The 14,885-nt window shown below is 44.6% G+C and overlaps 1 protein-coding gene across 1 annotated transcript; it reads right to left on the reverse strand.

Annotated features, from left to right (window-relative positions):
- Positions 1-6,756: 6,756 nt before the first annotated feature.
- Positions 6,757-7,819, reverse strand: LOC117823186. Its single transcript, XM_034698280.1, has 2 exons — positions 7,175-7,819; positions 6,757-7,087 (listed from the first exon to the last, which is right to left on the reverse strand). Exons 1-2 carry the CDS (start codon positions 7,814-7,816, stop codon positions 6,782-6,784), a joined length of 948 nt encoding a protein of 315 aa, XP_034554171.1. The 5' UTR covers positions 7,817-7,819; the 3' UTR covers positions 6,757-6,781.
- Between the last annotated feature and the right edge of the window lie 7,066 nt (positions 7,820-14,885).

Genomic DNA, 14,885 nt, shown 5'->3' on the forward strand with positions numbered 1-14,885 from the left:
AATGCTACAGCGCAGAGACATCAGGGGAAGGCAAACAACATTTACTCCCATACACAGGCGGCTACAGATAAACAACAACAACTGACAACAAGCAATACATTAGCTGTTAGAGTTCTGTCTGCAAAAACATGATACTGAATAAGTTATACAATAATGTCGTACCCTTAAATAGGGGATATATGTTGGTATAAGAACAAGGAAAACCTAACACAAAGCCTTCCCTCATCTGTATTGAGTCATATTATGATGCACTCTGTAATAAACAAATGTACATATTTTAAAGCTTGAACACGGTCACAAGCACACTCAGATTCAGGACCATGACTACCATTACAAGTGTATCTTTTTAACTCAATTATTTCAGAACACATGAATTATACATTGTGTTTTTAACCTTGTAACTTATTGATAATTCATTAATTTCTTTTCTCATAACTGTTGCTATATAACCTTTATTTACACTCGAAAATTCACTGAGGTTTCCCACTTTTACAGTGACGACAAGTGACACACAGGTCAAACTCAATTACTGAATACAAAATGCAAGGTAAAAACAGAGGAAGTTGCACAAATGCAAAAGCAGTGATAAAAAATTGAGAAAATCCCATAAAAAACGACAGACATTCATTTAAAACAGCTGCAGAATAAACACAGTGGTATGTGATCATGGTTTGAATTTTACATAGTTTGGAGTAGGGATGTTAAAAATTAAAGGAGTATCGTACATTCATGCACAATTTTGAATGAAAAGCTCATCATCTCCATCTAAAACATTCACACCTTTAAGGCCTCACCGAGCACATCTGGGTTTGGTATCACCTGGTGCAGCTCTGACATGCAAACCATGAGAAGGAGGTTGAACTACCTACAAAGTTCATGAAGTTTATTTATTTTAAATAGTGGTGTTCATGGGTTTCCCCAGACGTCACACAGCATTCACAGCGCCATCTTTAGGACCAACCTGGGACTGGACATAAATATGTGCTACCTACTTCTCTATGTATGACAGAGTATTAGGGCCATCTAATAGGAAAAATGGGATCTCAAGATTAAAGTCGTTAAATTGAGACGATACATATGAAAACTTATGAGTACAAAAGTCAAATATTAAATCATTTTAATCTAAGTTTAGCCTGAATGTTATTTCTGAAGGGACTGAGGACAGAAAAAGACACATATCCAGTGGAGTCAGCACTTCATTAACAAGTAAATAAGACTCCAAATCTAGATATCTCATCTATTTAAATAACATTTCTATTTGTTAGAGGCGTTTTTGTCTGGATAGCGATTTTTCTCCAAAACCAGCCGTTGATTTAATAGAGCCAGGCCGCTGGCTGATGGCTCTACGGTACTAAAGATGGCGGCAACAACTAAGAAGTCCCGTGACTGAAACCAATTAATTTGACCTTTTTGGTCAAAGTTCCTCGACTGGGTAATGAAACAAAAACAACTGTTTTATTTTTACAAGGAATCTAAATCCATCTGGAGAATAACTAATTATCAAGAGAGTTTTTCATCTGAAAATTTTAAGTTGAGAGGTGATTGATGAAAGAGTTAGAATTGAAGGAGATGCAATTCAAACTTTATGTAACCAAGCTAGGGCTGGAAAGGGATTTCTGGGATTAGAAGATAAAATACCAACAACGCCACCTTGGGACTTTCACCCAAAGAGTTTTAACAATATACTTATTTTTTAGTTACCTCCCCTTTAACAGAGGGTTTCCCCTTTAACAATACACAGGTGAGTTCACAAATGAATACAAAGGCATGGTTTAGGAAAATATATACACAATCTTTATTTAACTGGCAGAAAAATAGTTTTAAAACACAATTATTATCATTACTTCAACATGAATCACATACTAGAAATCAGTGTTGGGACACTTTAACACTGTTACTGAGTAGAGTCTTTAAATCACACTGTTACTGAGCAGAGTCTTTAAATCACACTGTTACTGAGCAGAGTCTTTAAATCACACTGTTACTGAGCAGAGTCTTTAACTCACACTGTTACTGAGCAGAGTCTTTAACTCACACTGTTACTGAGCAGAGCCTGTAACTCAAGGCAAAAAGAACAAAACAAGGACAAGCTAAATAGAAAGGCAAAAAGAGACAAAAAGAGACAAAAAGACAAGGCAAAAGTGGCAATCTGCAACAAAATACATGAACGTTAACCACTTACAACAAAACGGCACATTAAGATAAACAAAACCCAGTTGAGGTTTACCTCGGCCGTCCGCGACCCTATCACGTCACTACCCGCGCTCGTACCGCGTACTATATGCGCTGGCGGCACACAACGATCCACCAACACGAAAGGAACACCGTCCTGGAATAAGAGTGAAAGTTACTCACATGTACGAACATTGAAAACACTTAACACACGCGACTCGTACCTGCTCTCAACCCGGAGCTCTGCAGAGACTGAAGGGAGCTCCGTCACTCAATTTTATCCCCGCAAACAACCAGGTAACCGCAGGTGATTGGTTCCCACCCAGCTGTGGGGCATGAGCGCTAATCAGCCGGTTACATCTACCCCCCCCCAATTTTTATCAGCGGCCCGCTGATAAACACTAACATTAACATTAACACTAATATTAAGACCAAGGACGAAAGATACCTGCACCTAGACTGCCAGAACCCAATACCTGAGAGGTTGTAGCCCTACTTGCCTCCCCCTGCACTGGTCGTGGGAGACGATGCACATTTGTGTGATGCCCTGCCGTTTTCCTTACAGACTTGCGTGGGACAGCTGCGCTGGTGCTAGGGCCTCCATGGAGCGGTGTGAGAGGGGAGGAACTGGCAACTGCTGCAGGCGGTTGATTTACTGGCGCACTCCGATAAGGTGTTGGACGAGCTGGAGTGGGCCGATGGTCCTCTGGTGCCGTCAATACCACCCATAACCCAGTCTCCACCGTCTCCTCCTCTTCATCACCTTCTGAAGGCGATGCCACTTCGGGTGCGTGCAGCGGCCTGACCTGAATTTGTCCAGGGGACTGGGGCAGGGCAGGTTTCAACATTGTCCGGTGCACTTGCCTCACACGAGTTAGATCGTAGACTGGGGCTACGGAATAGACCACTCCGCCTGGTTCAGGTGGTCTCACCACCTCGAAGACATTTGATCCCCACTTATCCTGGATCTTGTTACGGCCACGTGCTGCATGGTCCCGCAGGTACACACACTGACCTGCTTTCAACGGTTCCTCCAGCACCCCCCGATCATGTCGCTCCTTTCGCCGCCTTGCCGCAGCCTCCATTTGGTCCCGGGCAGAGTCAAAAGCAACATCCAGCCGCCAGCGATGCTCTGCCACCCAGTCACACACTCTCCCCTCAGTCGGTTCTGGAAGGTAACCCAACAAAAAGTCTACAGGTAAGTGCGGTTCCTGGCCAAACATGAGGAAGTGTGGGGACTCACCTGTCGACTGATGAGCGGTGGAGTTATAATTAAAAACAAGCTGGGGGAGATGCTCAGGCCAGTGGCTCTTCTGGTCAGGAGGCAGAGTGCGTAGCAGGTTATGCAGAGTCCGATTAAACCGTTCGCACTGACCGTTACCCTGGGGGTGATAGGGTGTGGTGCGTGTCTTCTTCACTCCATACAGCTCACACAACTGTCGAACCACTGCACTCTCAAAACTTCTCCCTTGATCAGAGTGAATGCGGGCTGGGACTCCATAGCGATAAAACCACTCTTTCACCAGCACTTCTGCCACCGTAGCTGCTCTCTGGTCCCGGGTGGGAATGGCCTGAGTGAACTTTGAAAAGACATCTGTCATCACCAGCACAAGCTCCTTTCCGTCCCGGGAAGGCTCCAACAAGGTGAAGTCTATAGCAAGCACTTGATTCGGTTTAGCTGCTAAGAGATGACCCATGGGCACTCGAACTCTTGGCTGTGTACATTTGGCCAGGACACACCGCTCACAACGCTGACACCACTCCTTTATCTCGAGGTCCATTTTTGGCCAGTAGCACCTCTGCCTCACCAACTCAGTAGTTCGCTCGATTCCTTGGTGCCCGTGATTCTGGTGAAGCTGCGTCAACACTTCCTCCTTGAGACCCTCTGGAAGCAGGAGTTGGTAGACCTCCTCCCCGCCATCTGGGCGAAACAGCCGACGATACAGCAGGCCATCAGTCTGCACAATCCGGTCCCACTGCCGGACCAACCCACGCACCTGGGGACTCAGCTCCTGTCGTTCAGCCTGACTTGGCTCCCTCTGCTGGCGCCAGAAGTGAAGAAAGGCTCCAATGGCTGGATCCGCCTGCTGGAGTGCCTGTAGGTCCGCTGGGGTGCGGGAGGGAAAGGCCGTTACCTCTGCCTGCACGGCAACTTGCTGCTTACCCCTTCTCGCTGTCCTCTGCAGGGCATCAGGTACTGCTGTTCCAGGGAGAACTTCCTCGAGCTCGGTGGGAGCGTCAGCCATTGACTGCCTTGAGAGGGCGTCAGCATTCTTGTTTATGCGGCCTGGCCGATAGCGGACGTTGTAGTTGAATGCAGACAATTCGGCAACCCAACGCTGCTCAGTGGCACCCAACTTAGCGGTTTCCAGGTGGCACAAGGGATTGTTGTCCGTCCACACGACACACGACTGACCCCACAGGTATTCTTTAAACTTTTCTGTCATCGCCCACTTCATGGCTAGGAACTCAAGTTTCATGGAACTGTAGTTCTTCTCGGCTGGGTGCAAACTCCGGCTGGCATATGCGACAGGCCTCACCTTGCCATCCTGCTCCTGGGACAACACTGCACCTAGGCCGCTATGGCTAGCATCGACCTCCAGGATGAAGGGGAGAGAGAAGTCAGCAAAAGCAAGAGTGGGGGCACATACTAAGCAGGCCTTCAACTTACGGAAAGTTTCCTCACAGTTTTCTGTCCAGCTAGGTCCCAAACCTTGGCCTCATTCGCTCCGCTTCTTCGCTCCAGCCAACTCAGCAACCAACCGATGCAGCGGGGCAGCCAGCTTTGCAAAACCTTCAACAAAGCGTCTGTAGTAGCTTGCAAAGCCAAGGAACGACCTGACTTCAGCAACGTTTGTAGGATGGGGCCAGTTAGCGACAGCAGAGATCTTGCTTGGGCTCGTGGAGACTCCCTCCTGGGAGATGAGGTGACCCAGGTACTCAACCTCCCTCTGGAAGAACGAACACTTTTCGAGTTTCACTTTAAGTCCTTCCTGCTGAAGGCGACTCAGAACGGCATCCAAGCGGCTCAAGTGTTCGTTTACACTGGAAGAGAAAACCACAATGTCATCAAGGTACAACAATAATGATTGGCAGTGCTGTGCCCCAAACATTCTTTCCATCAGCCGTTGGAAGGTCCCGGGTGCATTGCACAACCCAAACGGCATCCGGTTAAACTCAAACAGGCCGAATGGTGTGCAAAAAGCAGTCTTGGCTTTGTCGCTCTCTGCCACAGGTACCTGGTTGTAGCCGCTGGCTAAGTCCATTGTGGTGAACCACTTAGCTCCGCCAAGGGCATCCAAGGACTCCTCGATGCGGGGGAGTGGAAAGGCATCCTTCCTGGTCTTTTTGTTGAGCTGACGATAGTCCACACAAAGACGCAGTGTGCCATCCTTTTTCTTCACCAGAACAATGGGGGAAGCGTAGGGACTACAACTCTCTCTAATTACCTGGGCTTCCAGCAGCTGGTGTATGTGGGCTTTGACTGTGTCATACTCTGACGGAGGGATTCGCCTATAACGTTGCCGCACAGGTACATCATCGACTAGTGGAATTTCATGGGTAATCAGGTCGGTACAGCCGAGGTCACCCTCAAATGCAGAAAACACTGACTCATGCTTCAGTAACAGTGACCTCACATTGTGCTGCTCTGCATCAGAAAGAACAGATAAATCAAGAGCCCTGATCTGTTCCTGCACTGAACTGATCCCTTGAACCTGGGAGCTAACTGTAGCAACCCGTCCTGACTGCTCAGGCCCCACCCCACTAACCTCATTTGGCAGACCTACCACCTCTACCTGTGACAGGAGCCCCAGAGGACGACGGGGCCGAAGTGTTACTGCACAAACACCGACATTAACAACAGGGATGTAGGCAGTGCCGCTGACCACGTTAACCAGGGAAGGAGACACCAATAGCCCTTCAGGGAGAGCATGTTCAAAAGTCAGGGGCTCTACCAAAACTGACCCAGAAGACCCAAACTGTGCCGAACAGGTAGTGGCAACCATTTTTGTAGTGCCTCCTGGTATCCGAATCGACCTCTTTCCCCTAACCCTTGCCAATCCTGCCTGGGGAGTAGGGGGCTTAATTTCGGCCTGGTGGCAACACTGGAGGGCTCGCAGCCATGCCTCTGGGGCACCAGACACAGACGGGAGGTCAAACAACTTGGGGCCGTGCTTTGAAAAGAGAACATCATAACAAGCTTTAATAATGTTCATGCCCAAAATCCCAGGGATTTCAGGTGGGGTGGCATGCTCAGGGGGGTCTCTGACTACCAATACACCTCTCCTCGGGATGCAGCGTCCAAACACCTCGACATCGGGTTCCATGTAACCTACATAGGGGATTCCCAACCCATTAGCTGCCCGAAGCTGCAACCAGTGACAAGACTTCAATTTATCCTGAAAGTGTTGCAAAAAGAAACTCTCACGAATGGTAGATACCATGGACCCTGTATCTAACACACACTTAACTTCAACACCTGCTATTTTGATGTCAACCTGGGGACAGGGGGCAATTAAACGGGCCACCAGTGCCTCATCAACTGAGCTAGGGTCTGTGGAGCCTTCCAGATCACCACCTAATGTTTGGCTCTGCACACTAGGGGGCGCTAGTTTCCCGCCGACTGAAAAACAGCGGCTTGTGTGCGAGGAGCACGTGAAGGATTGTTTGGATAATGTGGGACACGCTCATTCTCACATTCACGGGCATAGTGTCCTGTCTGCTGACACCGTCTGCACACAACACTACTGGGTCGACTAGGTCTGGGGACTAGGGGCGCCTGCATCGCTTTGATAGCCTCAGTGAGCTTACCTAGCTGTTCCTGCTGTTTATGTACCAAAGCGGTCAAAGCTGCAAGCTGTTCGGTGGTGGAACTGCTAGGTGGGCACTCAACATTACGCTGGACACTGGAGCTCTGCACTGCACAAAAAGGGGAGATAGAATGGTGTTTATTGTTAGCTGGGCTACCCTCACGTTCCCATCTGATAGCCTCAGCACGTACATCAAGTAGGGACAGCGTGGGATCACTGCGAACCAACCTCTTCAGTTCCCTACGAAGATCAGAGTCATTAACATTCTCTACGAACTGATCACGTAGCAAGATAGAAGTGTTAGTCATTCTATTAGGGGCACTAGCAACAACTTTGTCCATTAAGAAATACAATGCATGAGAATATTCTTGCAGAGACTCTCCCTCTAGCTGTCTCCTAGAAAAGAAGTCTTCCTGCAGAGACACATAGGACTTTGGGCACCCATAGAGCTCCTCTAATATGGCTAGAACACGATCTGGGTCTCCACGGTCTAAACATGGTCTGTACTTTATCTCATCCCTAGCCTCGCCCTCTAGGTGATCAAAAATAAAACATGCCTGGTCATTGAGACCCACATGTCTAGCCCTCATGCTAGCTCGTACCTCCTCCACCCACTCATCTACCCCAATACCATGAGTACCCCTGAACATGGGGCACTTCCTTTCTCGTGGAAGGTAGATTATGCGTTCAGGGGCAGCAGTGTTCATCATTGTCCTGGGGGCACTCGGACCCGCTTGTGCTTCGGCATGATGCCCAGCCTCTTCCTGTAGCCGCTCCTTGTCTGCCCGTAGCTGTCGCACTTGCTCCCTGAGGTCCTGCAGCTCGTCCTCCATGGTGGTGGGACACTACAGCAGCAGCCACTCGTGTCGTCGGTCAGTGGTCTGCACCCAGGACAAACAGCAGATCCCACGCTGCGCCAACAGTTGCCTTGTCTTTTTAAATAAATGGAAAGAGGAAGAAGAAAAAAAATGCTAACAGTCTGCTCACTGCTCACTACACCACAGTCTGCTCACTACACAACAGTACAATAAAAATATCGCCAATTAGCATTAAAGCAACAAATTTCTAAAACCAACACATGCCTTTGATTGTGTAAATCCTGCCGACAACGCCAGAAAAGTGTAACCAAGCTAGGGCTGGAAAGGGATTTCTGGGATTAGAAGATAAAATACCAACAACGCCACCTTGGGACTTTCACCCAAAGAGTTTTACCAATATACTTATTTTTTAGTTACCGACCCTTTAACAGAGGGTTTCCCCTTTAACAATACACAGGTGAGTTCACAAATGAATACAAAGGCATGGTTTAGGAAAATATATACACAATCTTTATTTAACTGGCAGAAAAATAGTTTTAAAACACAATTATTATCATTACTTCAACATGAATCATATACTAGAAATCAGTGTTGGGACACTTTAACACTGTTACTGAGTAGAGTCTTTAAATCACACTGTTACTGAGCAGAGTCTTTAAATCACACTGTTACTGAGCAGAGTCTTTAACTCACACTGTTACTGAGCAGAGTCTTTAACTCACACTGTTACTGAGCAGAGCCTGTAACTCAAGGCAAAAAGAACAAAACAAAGACAAGCTAAATAGAAAGGCAAAAAGAGACAAAAAGAGACAAAAAGACACCAAAAAGACAAGGCAAAAGTGGCAATCTGCAACAAAATACATGAACGTTAACCACTTACAACAAAACGGCACATTAAGATAAACAAAACCCAGTTGAGGTTTACCTCGGCCGTCCGCGACCCTATCACGTCACTACCCGCGCTCGTACCGCGTACTATATGCGCTGGCGGCACACAACGATCCACCAACACGAAAGGAACACCGTCCTGGAATAAGAGTGAAAGTTACTCACATGTACGAACATTGAAAACACTTAACACACGCGACTCGTACCTGCTCTCAACCCGGAGCTCTGCAGAGACTGAAGGGAGCTCCGTCACTCAATTTTATCCCCGCAAACAACCAGGTAACCGCAGGTGATTGGTTCCCACCCAGCTGTGGGGCATGAGCGCTAATCAGCCGGTTACATTTACATGCCAGAGATGTTAAACATAAATGTCTTACAGATGACTTCTGAACTTCTCGTGTCTTTTTAACTTAAGGAACGTTTCTATGATGACTGTTTTCTGTGTATTGGTTATTCTTGCTTTGCTCTGTGATCTTTATAACTTGTATGACTTTACTGAGTTAAAGAGGGCCACACCTTTGTGAAATGCACACATAATTTTATCCCCGAGACCGCGGAGGAGTATATTAAAGAATTACTGGGGGATGCAAATCTGAGAATACAGAATTTAAAGAGAAATGTCACTGAAGTTACAGAGTGATGAAAAGCCTTTTTGTAACCTCGGCCGGTGCTGTCTCATGAACCCCAGGGCCACGAATGAAGCTTTAATGTCGCTGCCACCGAAACCACTTTAGCACAAACACGTAGCCTGAGAGCACTCCAAAACTCCACCACCCGGGGAGAGTTTATCTCCTCGATCATTCATAAGCGGTCCAGTTTGAGCAGCTCTGGCAGTTTGAGCGGAGAACATTATAAACTTTTTAAGATGACAGATGAACAATCTGCTGAGTCTGCAGCTCACGGATCACAGCGGGGAGACAAACACTCCTTTGGTGTTGACGCACAGCAGTCACCATTGCCTACAGCTAATGTCACACAACTGCTACAAGGGAAGGAGGCTTCTTCACTGCTGCACTCTCTCCAGGCTCTGTCAGAACTGTGTCCCAAGGCTAATGGCCGTCACAGTGTCAGCCAATACCACAAGAAAACACGCATGCACGCTCACACACACAAATACACACAAAGTTGAATGTGCTCAAACAGTGGCTGCCATCATCCTCTCAAACTCTTCTTGAGGGTGATCAGAATGAATTTGCATATATTCTTAAATGTAAGCACTGAACTCTGTAATTATGTGAAGCCCTGAGTGTGTGCGACAGACTGCGCCTGTAATTGTTTGTGTACGGGAAGAGCGGCATGTTTTCAGCAGCACCGAAAGGGGAGGCGCTCTCACTGAATGCAGCCCCTCCAGCAGCTGTCTAACACAGCTGTGGCAATTCATAAAAGATACACAAGCACACCCGCATTAGCATAAACACACACACACATGCACACACACACATGCATGGCATTAAATCTAAGAAGGCCTCCTGGGGATGATACCTTCCTCCTCATGTTTCCGTGACACAGGCGATGATAATTAGACTAATTCAAAGTCTCCTCAGAGCGAGGGACGGAGATGAGGCGAAGGCATGCAGACACCCCCTGAAAGCTCTGCAGAAAGGTAGACACACACACTCTGGGGTGATGCAGAGTTCATCCAGCATACTGCCATATTGTAGCATAACATTACTGCTCCGGAGGATCCATACCTTATTGCTGTCAGGAGTGGTGAGTAACCAGAGGCTGAATAGGGATTGAGCAGGTACTGCAGGGGGCTTTTTGAGCATGACCGGTGGAAGAGGCTGGAGAGTGAGAGAATGGACAACTGACCTCTGTGGAGCTGCAGCGCGGCCACACTGAACTCCAAGGATAGATTCTGAAACTCATATAAGTCCAGAATTATTGTTATGTTTCTCAAAACTACTTTAATAAACATTAAGGACACTAGTACTCTTATTCTCCTCTATCTCTCTTTCCAACAGCAACCTGGTTTCTGCCTGTGAAAGGAAGTTTGTCCTTGATGCTGTAGCTTGCTAAATGCTGCAAAGTGCTCTGCTCATGGTGGATTAAGATGAGATCAGACTGAGTCCTGTCTGTAAGATGGGACTGGATCTTATCCTGTCTTGAAGTTGTGTCTTTGTTAATAGTAGAACATAGAGTACGGTCTAGACCTGCTCTGTTTGGAAAGAGTCTGAGGATCACGTTTGTTGTGATTTGGCGCTATATAAATAAAGATTGATTGAGATTGACTGCTAATATAAACTATAAATTGTAACTGTTTTTAAACATTAAGGAATAAAGTGTGACAAAAATGAACATGGAGTCTAACACATTGATAAAAGATAAAATGCAAACTGTGCAGATGAAATTATATCAAAGTCTGAATGCCCAAAACAATGAGAAGATGTGCTGTCCCACTCACCCAAAGGCCCACTCCCAATTACCCACATGCTGGGTCAGATTACACCAAAGGTGTCTGCAGCACTTCTTTGGAATGTGAAATAAAACCTTCTATCCTCTGTAAAAGAAATAACACCTCTGCATAGAAATATATAAAGTTTTGGGCTATTTTTTAAAAATACATGGCAGGAACTTACCCAAGGCAAAAAAGTGAGAACCGCCTGGATCACCCTGAATTCATCTTTAAGTGTGTGAAGAAGGTAGCACCACAGGAAAGGCCCTGGGGTCATTACAATTAAAAGTTTTCTTCTTTTGGCAGCATGAATGTGTTCTGCAAACTTCATAGCAGTGATCCTTTGAGACCACTTGCACAGATATAAACGCAAATCTGGAAACATGACAGCACACAATGATTTATCACTGATGAACCTTTTTTCAAAATGCTGGCACTGCCCAGCAATACTTAAACTGTGGCGGTGCTCACATCAAGTGGAAGTTGAGCAAGGTTCAATTTTATGCAAATAGTCTCTGGCATGCAGGATCTACAGCCTGGCAACAACCGGTTGCCACTTGTTTTGGAGTCTCTCACAGATCTGAAGCACATAGTTGTTTTCTACTCCACTCAGCTACTTAAACGAGCGGAAAATGGAAGGAAAATCTGTACTTTCAGGCTGTTTGCTATCATAAAACTTCACTGAACTGCTCCTTCAGAAAACAAGCATGGAAAGAGACTTGGAGGAAATTAACTACACCTCAAACTAACCGCATAGCAGCCCTGAAAACAGTTTTGTACTAAGATTTCAATCCAGAGCCAAAGTTAAGGCACCCTTGTTGTCAGATCCGCAAATAATGTAAAAAGCTATATTTGTAGAATAAATGATGTCAGGGACTTAAAGGGGACATATCACGCTTTTTTCATCAATATATATTGGTCTAAGAGGTCCCCAAAACATGTCTTTAAAGTTTATGCTCAAAAAAACACTTTGAAATCAGATTTTGGCATGCCTGAAAAGTCCTCTTCTTCATTCCTCATCAGAACACTCTGTTTTCCCTCTGACCACGCCCCCTCCGGAAGTGGATGTGCCTCGGCTCTCCAGCACGTTGATCTAATGTTTACATGTTGGCTGAATATACACGGCTGCTCAGAGACCGCGTTACTTCAACCCTCTGAATCTGATCCTGACGGAGAGGCGTCTGTAGCAGGATCTTTCTGAACGATTGGTCATAGATTTAGTGTTTCTTGTTGTTTTATTTATCAGTATGTAGACGTGTGTCTTGGTACACAGCTACGAACATGTAGCTATGTGGCTATGCTAACTAGCGCTAGCACTTATCCATGATAAATAAAAATCATCCACTAGATCTTCAAATCTGCAGACGTGGGGAGTAAAACCGACCTCTGCCAGAAAGGCAGCAGGACCTTTTATGAAGGATTGGTCACAGATTTAGTGTTTCTTGTTGTTTTATTTGTCAGTATGTCGACGTGTGTCTTGGTACACAGCTACAGCTACAGCTACAGCTATGAACATGTAGCTATGTGGCTATGCCAATTAGCGCTAGCACTTATCCATGATAAATAAAAATCATCCACTAGATCTTCAAATCTGCAGACGTGGGGAGTAAAACCGCCCTCTGCCAGAAAGGCAGCGGGACCTTTCTGAAGGATTGGTCACAGATTCTGTGTTTCTTGTTGTTTTATTTGTCAGTATGTCGACGTGTGTCTTGGTACACAGCTACAGCTAGGACATGTAGCTATGTAGCTATGCTAACTAGCGCTAGCACTTATCCATGATAAATAAAAATCATCCACTAGATCTTCAAATCTGCAGACGTGGGGAGTAAAACCGACCTTTGTGTTTATTAAGACAGCCTACAACTAGCATGCCTCCCTCCTAAGCTCCTTGTTAGCACACATTTGTACAGGTAATGAAAAACGGGGGAGGGATTCAGTATTATTTTATACAGTCTATGGGCTGAACAAGCTCCGAGCTCTGACTCCGTTACAGATCGGATATTGTTGTTACGTAACAAAAACATGGAAGTCTGAAACGGCTCGTTTCACACACATTTACAGAAAGGTGTAGAAATCAAAACAGGGGCAGAATGGATTTTTTTCATTCTCGGGGGGTTTGTAGACATGCCAGGGACACATATTTCAGGTAAAGAACCATTAGAAAGTCAATTTTGCATGATATGTCACCTTTAATAAAAGTCGTAATAGAGGTTAATCTGAAACGAGGAGGTTGACTAAACATGGTCTTGGACTGAAACTTCACTATTAAGTTCTCAGTGCAAACTACACAAAGTTTTCAGACAAATGAGAGCCAAGAAACACAATCTGTGAATTTATTTGAAGGGTCTATATTCTGAAATGTGTTCTAAACATGTAGAAAAATGTGCTCCCCTGTGTTATAGGAGGAGAAGTGAGGTTGTCACTGTTTAATAACATATTCTGTGTGCTCCTTAGAATGTAAAATTTCAAGGTAAACTAAGAAGCAGTTATTGAGTTTCTTTATATTATGTCAAATAAAGATAAACCTACAACAATATTATTATGTGTTTTGTAATATTTTATTTATGCTTTTTCAACAGACAGAAAAAAACTTAGTCTCCCTAAAGTAAGGGAAAAAAGTACAAAACATTTGATGTATATATGATACATTCTAAAATACAGTATCTCACAAAAGTGAGTACACCCCTCAAATTTCTGCAAATATTTAATTATATCTTTTCATGGGACAAAACTGAAGAAATGACACTTTGATACAATGTAAAGTAGTCAGTGTACAGCTTGTTTAACAGTGTAAATTTACTGACCCCTCAAAATAACTCAACACACAGTCATTAATGTCCAAACTACCGGCAACAAAAGTGAGTACACTCCTAAGTGAAAATGTCCAAATTGGGCCCAAACTGTCAATATTTTGTGTGGCCACCATTATTTTCTAGCACTGCCTTAACCCTCTTGGGCATGGAGTTCTCCAGAGCTTCACAGGTTGCCAAAGTAACCTCTTCTGGTTACGTAATCCTCTATGATGGTGGATGTTAGAGACCTTGCCCTCCTCGACCTTCCATTTGAGGATGCCCCACAGATGCTCAATAGATGTTCTTTATCTATAGAAATACCTAAATCAGATTTCCATCCCTCTCTTAATTGATGCATATGGGGCTCTGTTTGTGAAGTTCTGTGCACTGAAAATAACAGCAATAATTTTCCACATTTAGCTCTAAAATGCCTTTAAAATGTAGTGTGAATTTGTAAAAGTCACTTTTTTAAATCACATTAAGAACAGTATTTGTGATCATTTTCACATTTAAAGTTTAAATTTCACAAGTTAAAATTACTGTTAAATCTAAATGTAAATGTTAAAGCTAAATGTTAAATGTTGCTCCACGATCCTAAATATTTAGCTAATATACAAATTCACGCTGTCACCTAGTGGGAATACCAAAATAGAAGCTTCAGAAAGAGATACAGACTTAGCTTGTCCGTACCATAGACTGGGTCAGTACTGCCTTTCTGACATTTTCTGCATAGTAGCTAAATATTTAGGATCGCAGAGCACCATTTAACATTTAGATTTAACATTCAACATTTAGATTTAACATCCAACATTTAGATTTGGATTTAGCATTTAGATTTAACATTCAACATTTAGATTTATATTTAGCATTTAGATTTAAAATTTAGATTTATATTTAGCATTTGGATTTAATAGGGATTTTGATTAAAAATATATTTGCCATGGGAAAATTAAATGTGACGATCATAAATGTTGCTCTAAATGTGATAAAAAAAAGTGATTTTTAAAAA

Source organism: Notolabrus celidotus, chromosome 1, assembly GCF_009762535.1.
Source record: "Notolabrus celidotus isolate fNotCel1 chromosome 1, fNotCel1.pri, whole genome shotgun sequence".
Classification (NCBI taxonomy): Eukaryota; Metazoa; Chordata; class Actinopteri; order Labriformes; family Labridae; genus Notolabrus; species Notolabrus celidotus.

What these genes read in the sequence shown, in the direction of transcription:
- LOC117823186 (XM_034698280.1), bottom strand. Translation starts at nt 7,816, where the DNA reads ATGGAGGACGAGCTGCAGGACCTCAGGGAGCAAGTGCGACAGCTACGG. An exon ending in CCACGCTGTCCCTACTTGAT is followed by an intron (nt 7,088 to 7,174) that starts GTACGTGCTGAG and finishes TGTGCAGTGCAG; the next exon opens with AGCTCCAGTGTCCAGCGTAA.